The sequence below is a fragment of the Apostichopus japonicus genome, chromosome 8, assembly GCF_037975245.1.
Source record: "Apostichopus japonicus isolate 1M-3 chromosome 8, ASM3797524v1, whole genome shotgun sequence".
NCBI classification, from domain to species: domain Eukaryota; kingdom Metazoa; phylum Echinodermata; class Holothuroidea; order Aspidochirotida; family Stichopodidae; genus Apostichopus; species Apostichopus japonicus.
This window is the reverse complement of record NC_092568.1, coordinates 29,636,636-29,645,894: the sequence shown is the minus strand read 5'-3', so window position 1 is coordinate 29,645,894 and position 9,259 is coordinate 29,636,636. Positions and strand designations below refer to the sequence as shown.

Genomic DNA, 9,259 nt, shown 5'->3' with positions numbered 1-9,259 from the left:
TAATTCCGTTACCATTTTATCAGGCTTGGATCCAGGAAAGGAGAGTATAAAGGTTCAATGTCGACTTTTGTCAAACTGTCATGTTTTCTTTTTGTTTTCTTTTTGTTATATACACCCTGAGTTACTATTTTATGTAGATGGTTTGTGTGTTGATGGCGGTTAAACCATTATATCATCCTTAAGAACTTATCTGTTGCAGTTCCCAAGGATTCAGTCTTAATAATAATAATAGTAACCTGCCACAGGTCAGTTATCCGCTGCAGCTTAGCTGTCAACAGGGGAGGGGGGTGGAGGGGGGTCAATAACATCAGGGCCCTTTCCACCATCAGCGCTTTCTGTAGGCCATCACAGCTTCCTCCTTTATCTTTGACCATTCACACACACATACACATGATTATTGTACCATCGATTTGGAAAGATGGTTTTAAGGAATAAGTAATTAGCTGTGAAGAAGAATGCAAAGATGCAGAGGTGGTGCGGTGTTACTTTATCGAATTTGACAAAGGAAGTTATAGATTAAGTGAGGGCGACAAACACGTAAACTGCGGCGGGATCATCAAACAAAATTTACGGTAACATCGTCGATGTACGTTCACACATGCTACGTCGTGTTTTATGAAACCAGCATTTTCCTAACGGTCTCTGTATATAGATAAGATTAACAAGCAGCAACATTATCGCAAGGAGTAATTTCCAGGAGAGAAGAGGCATAGGCCTTCTACTGACTGTTCGTATTACCGGCTTTAGTCACATTGCTAATGTGTGATACCTAGTATACTACTAGTAAGATAAACTTAGGCTAGGCCCCTAAGTTAGGCATAAGCTAACTGTTAGTGTTAGTAGTAGGCTAGTAATTGTACTATGATATATGAATGATACTAGTATAGTAACAGTTAAAGACTTAAGTTACAATATTGTCAGTACTGTCACTGACTGCTAGAAGGCTAACTCTAGTACTTCTTAGCCTAGGCTTATTTATCGTTAGAAAATTTAGACTAGTCATACTTAGCCTAGTTAAGAGTTGACTTAGAGTAGACCGAGTCATAGGACAAGCTAAAACGAATGACAATTGACTTTGTACAGAGTTAATTATAATTCGCGAATGACAACGAAGAAGGGTGGTGAGAAGAGATAGAATGATTAACGAAGTGGAGTAAATGCGGTTATTGGTTTTCTGCGCAAAAATGATTTGAGGAAAATCGCATGTTACGTGGTTGCAGGGTTTTGGTGTAATTTACGGATTAACCACAGGGAAAGTTTTGCGTGGGAATGGGCTTGAGTGCTATGCTTTTGACATTTACCTCTGTAAATTTATATAGAAAGATAACTAAAGTAATTGTTAGGTGCTGGCTAATTGGTATGTTTGAAACTGATATATCCAAGATTAATTTGAGTGGAAAATGCTATGATATTGTACTATTAAAGTATAAAAATTGTAGTAGCAACGACAGTTTTCTCAAAAATTTTCTAGGAACGTTTGGCTGCAGTTCGAAAAAATCCAATGAGATGAATCATCCGGCAACTTGTATGGCCCCTATATATATTTTTCATGTAGGGAACTTAGGAATGAATACATGGTGTTCGAGCAGTGGGGTGCGCAAAGGGGGCGGGGGGGGGGGGTGGGGACAGCCCCCACCTTTATGATCAGTCAGGGAAAATAACCTCTCATTCCACCAGTCGGTGGAATGAGAGATTCAATAATTTCACAAACAATTTGAGGAGAGCTTGAATTTTTAGCCGTTTCAAGATTATAGTATTGTTAGTTTCTAACAATTAATATCGGAAAAATGACGTTAAATTTACTTTTTAAAATCATACTTACAATTTCGCTTACTATAAGGTGCATTTGTACCTTGTCCGTACTTTACTACTACTAGATATGTAAGCCACACACTTTGTGTCCACTTGATTTGCGTGGCTTTAATATACCCACGAAGTCTGAACAGTGATATCCGGTTGAAGCAAATGTCTGTGCTGTCACTCACTGTCATTCGTTTTAGTCAACGCAATTTTTTAGTGTGTACAACATATTGTCACACGTTATGTGTAACGCAATTGTCATTCGTTTTAGTAACACCCCAAGTCATGGCTAGTACGGTACCCGGCTAGTAGTACTAGTAGTAGTACTACTTACACGAACAGCCTACCATAACTAGGCTAAGCCTAGTAGTAGTAGAAGTAAAACTAGTAATAGCGTACCGTAGAATTCTTATAGGTCCTACATGCCTGTACTGAACAGCCTCTAAATAAGTACCGACAAACAGCTATGTCTCAGTTGTAATGCCCAATAGCTACAAAACACAGGAACTCTCATCGGGTAATGCCATTAACAGAAATTAGATCTAAGAGATTAGATCTAAAACTGCCCTAACGTTAGAGGTTTAGCTGGAATTTTGCACATGTTATAGGCTTAGGTTAGTCAAACATTGCTCAGGTATTATCAGAGTGAATCTGGTAAGGAGTGGCCTAAGCCTTGGCTGGCCTAGTATGTCATTCTAACAAAGCAATGCAACATTAACACATTATCTAATAGATACATAGGGTTACAACCATTCAGTTGTTCCTTATGTGTGTATTATTAAACACTAAGATATATACAAAAGAGTACAACATCTCAAAAGTTTCATACTAAGTTTTAGTCTTTCATTGCAAATGTTTGAAGTTTACAAGCAGCATTTTGTGTCCTTTGCATAGGATTGTTTGACACTCTGAATGTCATTGACCAATATGTAAAATAACACCATGGAATATTTGTATGCATTGTCTATGGCAGTGCATTGTACCAACCCACCTTTTTCAATTTTCTTTTGGCAAAAGCTCATAAATTTCTACTCATGTTAGCTATTCACTGATAGGTTTGGGGGAACTGGGAATTTGTCGGGAGAAACTTTACTCATTATCTGTAGAATTCCTTAATTACTCGCCAATTAATGCTGTTGGCAAGGAGAAAAAAATTGGCCAATAACTTAGTTTGCTGTTTTGTGATTGATATATGTAACAAAATATTTGGACATGTCAAAAATGGTGGAAAACGGCAACCAAATGCAAAATGCTGCTTTAATCCCCAATTCCTAACTAATATTGCTGGTGCTATTTTGGTTGAACTAAACAGGTATGTATTCAAGGTAATTCGTCTCCCCTTTATTGGTTGAGTATCAGATTCTAATAATGTCAATACAAAATGTACCTGTACATGTTTTTAAGTATCTGTTGATTACTCTTCATTCCAGTTCTACATATATCTGTTCAGCTTCCAAGATGCAGAGTTTTCAGGTCCTCCAGGATACTCCTCAGTACACTGTTTCTAGTTATGGAACATCTTTGCCAGTCCTCATCACAGAAACATTGCTTCAGGCCGACAGTAAGTGTCGAATCTTTTACTTTTATTGTAGGAAATTCATATGATGTTTCTTTATCAGTCATAGTCATTAGAACTGTTGATTCGTGATTTCAGTTTGCTTCAAAATGTTTAACATACATATATGTAACTTGACAACTAGTTAGCTAACTAACTACCAGCATCCAAAAGTCTATATAAATCAACTCAATAGCTGCTTAATGTTCTGCTGTATAGACCCCAACTATAGCACACTATCATGGAAAAGTTTCTTGAGATTGCGTAATCGACCTTCCTTGGACGTAAAATGACCTCATTTTTACCAATTAGTCTGCAACGCCTGCCGCATACTTTTTCTTGTATGAGGGTCTTTGTGTGAACGCTGTATGGTTAACCAGACTGTTGACATGAACATATTACCACACAGTGTTTACACAAAGAGCATAATGGTGTTAAGAAGCTATGCAGGCTAATCTTAGAGCTTGAGGTGGATTTACGACCGTGGCATGTCGATTACGTAATCACAAAACTTTCCTAGCTATAGCGTGCTATGATTGGAGCCAATACAGCAGATATTTAAGTCTAACTGTACCATAAAGCTGTAAAGGGCTCTCAGTGTCTTACGTCATGCATTCATATGATTTCCCATTTCAGTGGTAGGTTATAGTGATGTAAATTCATTTTTCATATTGCTTTGTACAGGGTCAGCTGTCATCAGTGTACAACTAGATGAAACAGGATGGGGTTGTTTCGTCTGTGGGAGGAAACTCTTTGTTTGGCGCTTCAAACATTCTCAGCTTACACGAGTATGTATCTTGTAAACTAGTTCATATTTCTTTAGCTTCATATTTAATAGACATTTTAAGTATGTTACAATACCGTTTGATACTTCTGTGAAAGAAATGCAATACAGCCATTTTCTCCAAAAGAATGTTTTCATTGTAACTGTTTAATGATATCAAGCAAATTTTCAAAGTAGCAGTGTCTCGTAATCTTCAAAAATAGTTCCTCCTCTACCTCTCCCTGCCCCCATCCCCTCCCTTCAAGAAAAAAAATATCAACATCCAGATGCAGACTAACCATTAATACCCTGAAATGTATGAAAATGCAGAAACGACCTTGATAGTGTTTTTGTTTACTAACAGTGATTTTACAGAGGTATTATGCAACAGCTGTAGTTATTCGTAAAATGTGCAGCATTTCACACTTGGTAAATATATGCTATTGTGTAAGGTGGAATGTATTTCCTTTTGATGATTTAGATGCAATCATGCATCTACATGATAATTGCTTTAGTATCAGCCTCCTTCCCCCCCCCCACCCCCCTCCAAACCAACAGGCCAGATTCACAGCAGAAGGGTGTTAACTGTTATTGTTCAGCATCAGATACTCGGTATGTAAGCTGCATTGTTCTGACTATATTCAGAATAGTGATTTAACAACTATTAGTAGCTGATGTTGTGTAAAAGTAAGTGGGCCTGACATTTCAATCCTAGCAGGATCTTCTTCAGAGGCTGAATGACAAGTAACACAAAATAGAAGCGACAATTTATATTGTATATCAATACTGTCAAGAACAACTAAAAGGCCATTGCATGCACAGCCCGAGGGTTAGATACTTTTAGACTGCATTTCATCCTTACTGATTTCCTTACATATCGTCTTGCTAGGCAGCTATATCCCTGTTTTGCTTTGTCAGTCATCCTCCTCGGTGAGCTCACCCGACATGTCCCATTGGATGACTTTAATGATGTCACATATAAAGAACACTGACACTACCATCATTTTAATAATAATGATGATAATATTGAGGATTTATAAAGCGCAAACTTTATCCACCGATAACAGTGCTCAAGGCACATAACAATATTACCCTGGTCAATGAGAAACCTGTCAAACATGTAGAGACAATCCCTTCACATGGCAACAGCTAAACAGTGCCCAACTTACAGTTTTTCTCACATGTCCCCATTTATACACCTGGGTGAAGAGAGGCAATGGAGGTAAAGTGCCTTGCCCAAGGACACAACGTAAAGATCTAGCCAGGAATCGAACCTACAAGCCTTAGATCACAAGTCCACTGCTTTAACCACTTGACCACAACGATCTAACCTGAGTGTCTTTGTATATCCATTCCAGGCTAACCAGTGTTATCGACTGGCTTTACCAGCATCTGAGCTCTGCCATGCTGCCAAACTGGTTTGTTTATTCCCAAGCCAAGGTGACACACAGGCACCGTCCGTCCTGGCAGTGTCCCCTGAAGGAGTCATTCGCTTCTGGACCAACTTACACAATGAACTAGCATTTTATGAACGTGGCTTGGACCTCTCTGGCCAAGAATGTTTCTCTGTTACTCACCTTGGGGTAAGCCTGTCTGATGTCAATTCGCTTTGGTACAACATTTTGATCATAGAGATCTGCAAATTGGTACTCTAAACTGGTGAACTAGAATCTTTTCTGTGTGGATCCAACATATTTCTGGTTACAGTAGGAAATGACATAATATTTCCAATTATTTGAACTTTATTAGCTTTTTTTATTACAAAGCTTTCATTATGACAGTCTGCTGGTAATTGTAAACTATTTCATTTTAATAATTGTACTAACAACATGCTTTCCATACACACTAATAAAATTGATTCTGTTAAAGCTTTACTTTAACGATCTTCAAAGCATCCATAGGTTAAAAATATCAGGCTTGGTTAAAATAAAAATGCTACAGGTTTCAGAATATGTTATTTTGCATGAATTTGCTCTAAACTATTTCATACTTTAATCAAGGTCTTAAAGACAGACAGAAGTACCTACATGTATCGGATGAACTTAAAATGGGACATAGGTTGTCTTAAGAACGTAAGGAAGGTAAACGTGATACCCAGATGTATATGCCAAGATCTGTGGAATTCGTAACATTCATCTCTGTCCGTTCTTGTTATTAATGCTGACAGAATGTCGGGCATTCCACAGATTGTCGGGCTAAAGGATACAGTTTCTTTACTAAAGAATTCCTGCACTTTGAATACTCAATTATATTGATCAAGCAGAAGAATATAAGGATCATATTAGCCTTTAATAATAATAATAATAATAAGCAAATATTTATATAGCGCTTTATGCAAAGGCCTCAAAGCGCTTAAAACAAGTACACAAATATGCAAGACAAATCACTATAAATTTTGGAATAAATGTGTTTTTAAGAGACGCTTAAAACAGTCAACCGATGGTGCATTGCGAATTGAAGATGGTAGATTGTTCCAGAGATGAGGTGCAGCAGAGATGAAGGCTCTTTCTCCATAAAACTTTGTGTTTGGGGTATGGCTGGTGGCAAGAAGACACTTTGTAGACGAGCGAAGTTGGCGTTGAGGATGATACTGAAGAATTAAATTTGTAATGTAACCAGGGGCAAGGGAGTGTTGTGATTTGTACGTTAAGAGGAGGAGCTTATAAATTGACCGATGTTTTACTGGACGCCAATGGAGTGATTGAAGCACTGGAGACATGTGATCATGACGCGATGAACATGATATTAACCGGGCAGCAGAATTCTGAACAGTTTGAAGTTTTTTCAGTGTAGAGTCAGGAAGGCCAAATAAAAGGGAGTTACAGTAGTCAAGCCTGGGCATTTTCAAGGAACATACAAGTTTTGTAGTGATATCTTTGGTTAAAAACTTCCGTATCCGGCTGATCTTCCGTACGGCATTGTATGATGATTTGCAAACAGCATTGACCTGTTGTTTCATGCTTAGATGGGGATCCAGTACAACTCCTAGACTTTTGACGTGCGTGGACGGAGTGATGGTAGTCTGATCAATTTTGACTGAAATAGATTTGATTGTTGTGGATTTAAATTGCGAGGTAGCATGGAGGATTTCAGTCTTTGAGTCATTGATAAAAAGATTGTTTGATATAGCCCATGATTTTACATCTGCAATACAATTTTGGATTCTGAATAGCATCGGAACAATGATCAGGATGGAAAGATGTGAATAACTGAATGTCATCAGCATAAATAACAGTTTGCATATTAGCTGAAATGATTAAATCATGCAATGGAGCTACATACAAGGTGTAAAGTAACGGCCCCAGAACTGAGCCTTGTGGGACTCCAGTTGCAAGCGTAACATCCTTTGACAGATTTTGATCCACAATAACACATTGGGTACGGTTTGCTCCCATTGAACTTCCATGTCGGCATTTAACTAACTTTTCCAAATGTATTTCTAACATGTGTTGTATATCTTATCAATATTGTTTGTTCTTACTGAAGGGTAACACGTGTGTCCTAGCAACCACTAGCAACCAGATGATTCTTCTGTCCGTATCCAGTCAACATATGCAGGTAAACTACCTCTCATATACCAAAAAGGGTTGTAAACCCCCCCCCCCCCAACCCTCAGAAATTTAACTGAAAAATGCAAATGCATCAAAGAAGGTAAACTGGCTTAATCAAATTCCCCTTCCTTGAATTCATACAAAAAGCAACATTAAGTTTGCAACGGCCAAAAAAAAAAATAGGACAGTGCCCTTTTTATTCTACTGGCAAACACTGATATATAGTTGTATTTAGTCAGTAAATGAAATCCTGCATTTCAAAGCCTGAAGGTTAATTATTGATGTTCAATATATAGTCCATATGAAAGAAATATGAAACTAGTAGACTTTCATCTTAGAATGTATCATGGGTCTTATGAGTCTACAAAAATTCACAACTTCAACATATGACAGAGAAAAGAATGATGTTATGTCATTCATCACAAATTAAAAAGGGTTAAGCATGAAGGACTTGACATGCATGCCGTTGTGTGCAACATTTAGCATTAGAAAATAAACTTGATTATGCTTGATGGGAGCTAGCGCATCTTTAACCCTCACTTTAACATTTATCACTTTCATACCTATTTTAATGGAAGAGCTAGCTGTTTACACAGTATATTCTCTCTTTTTTTTCACTAAAAAAATTTGCAGACCCAGGTAGAAGTCCACAATCTAAAACCATCCCAGGGAATGCTGTCAAGAATGTCGTCCCTCATTTTTGGTTACTCCAAAAGTCACACTGCGGTAAATAATCTTTTTCAAATTCTCTCCAGAAAGTGTGGCGTTAACAATTGTCACTTCTTATGAGAGAAACCACAAGAGCAAAGAAAGTTATAAATATATTGATGTCTGTATTCAAAAAAAGAGCCCGAAAAAAGTGACATTTATTGGAAAGAACATGTTGCTATAGTCTTCTCCATTGTCAAATATGATTCACTATTTTTCTCTGTTTCAAAATCTTTAAATAAATAGCACTTCTTAGAAAACATTAAAAAGCAAATAAAAAAATGGCCAGTATTGAATGTATCAGTTTACCAACCTGTATTTTACAGCAAATAAGGAGAGTTTGTGCCGGATCAGATACTTCAGAAGGACGTGAAGTCTACGTCTTACACGATGATGTTCTACAGAAATGGTTAATATCAGAACCTGGTCTTGAAACTGTGAGTCTCATGCACTGTTATAAAAATCATTTTTCTGCTTTAAGAGATCACAGTGGCAAAATAAAAATGTAATTTTGTAAAGTGTAGGCTTGATAGTTTGTGTATGGAATAGTCACCGTTGGTTGTAACTATGTGTCATTCTGATGAAGTTATATAATACAGTATTCTCATGTAATTGGATGCCCATCCATCTAAGATAGAGAGCTTTCTGGTTACAACCATTCGGTTGCTCTTAAGAAACAAAATACCAACATTTGAATCGATACAGGATGTTTTGTGTCCGACAAACTTGTAGTAAAATGAGTTAATGTTTCAGTTTTGAAAGTTTCTGAGATCTAAATTATTTGCTCCTTGTGTGGTGTTTTGGGTTAACAGTAGTATCGGATTATGGTTTGAATTATCATTATCTATCCTCTAGTGGTTGAATAACCAACTTATGACAAAT

At 37.3% G+C, this 9,259-nt stretch overlaps 1 protein-coding gene across 4 annotated transcripts in view; it reads left to right on the top strand.

The window, feature by feature from the left end:
- The first annotated feature begins 499 nt into the window (after window positions 1–499).
- LOC139971491 (nuclear pore complex protein Nup133-like) overlaps window positions 500–9,259 on the top strand; it is a 41,155-nt gene continuing 32,395 nt past the window's right edge. The window contains exons 1-7 of one of the 4 annotated variants that reach the window (XM_071978020.1): window positions 500–586; window positions 3,231–3,361; window positions 4,040–4,143; window positions 5,477–5,701; window positions 7,605–7,676; window positions 8,303–8,395; window positions 8,704–8,814. In XM_071978020.1, coding sequence (XP_071834121.1) covers window positions 3,259–3,361; window positions 4,040–4,143; window positions 5,477–5,701; window positions 7,605–7,676; window positions 8,303–8,395; window positions 8,704–8,814 — 708 coding nt within the window. In that variant the 5' untranslated portion in view covers window positions 500–586; window positions 3,231–3,258. Of the gene's footprint in view, window positions 784–3,230; window positions 3,362–4,039; window positions 4,144–5,476; window positions 5,702–7,604; window positions 7,677–8,302; window positions 8,396–8,703; window positions 8,815–9,259 lie in introns of all 4 variants that reach the window. The other 3 variants (XM_071978018.1, XM_071978019.1, XM_071978021.1) reach the window with 3 other exon arrangements.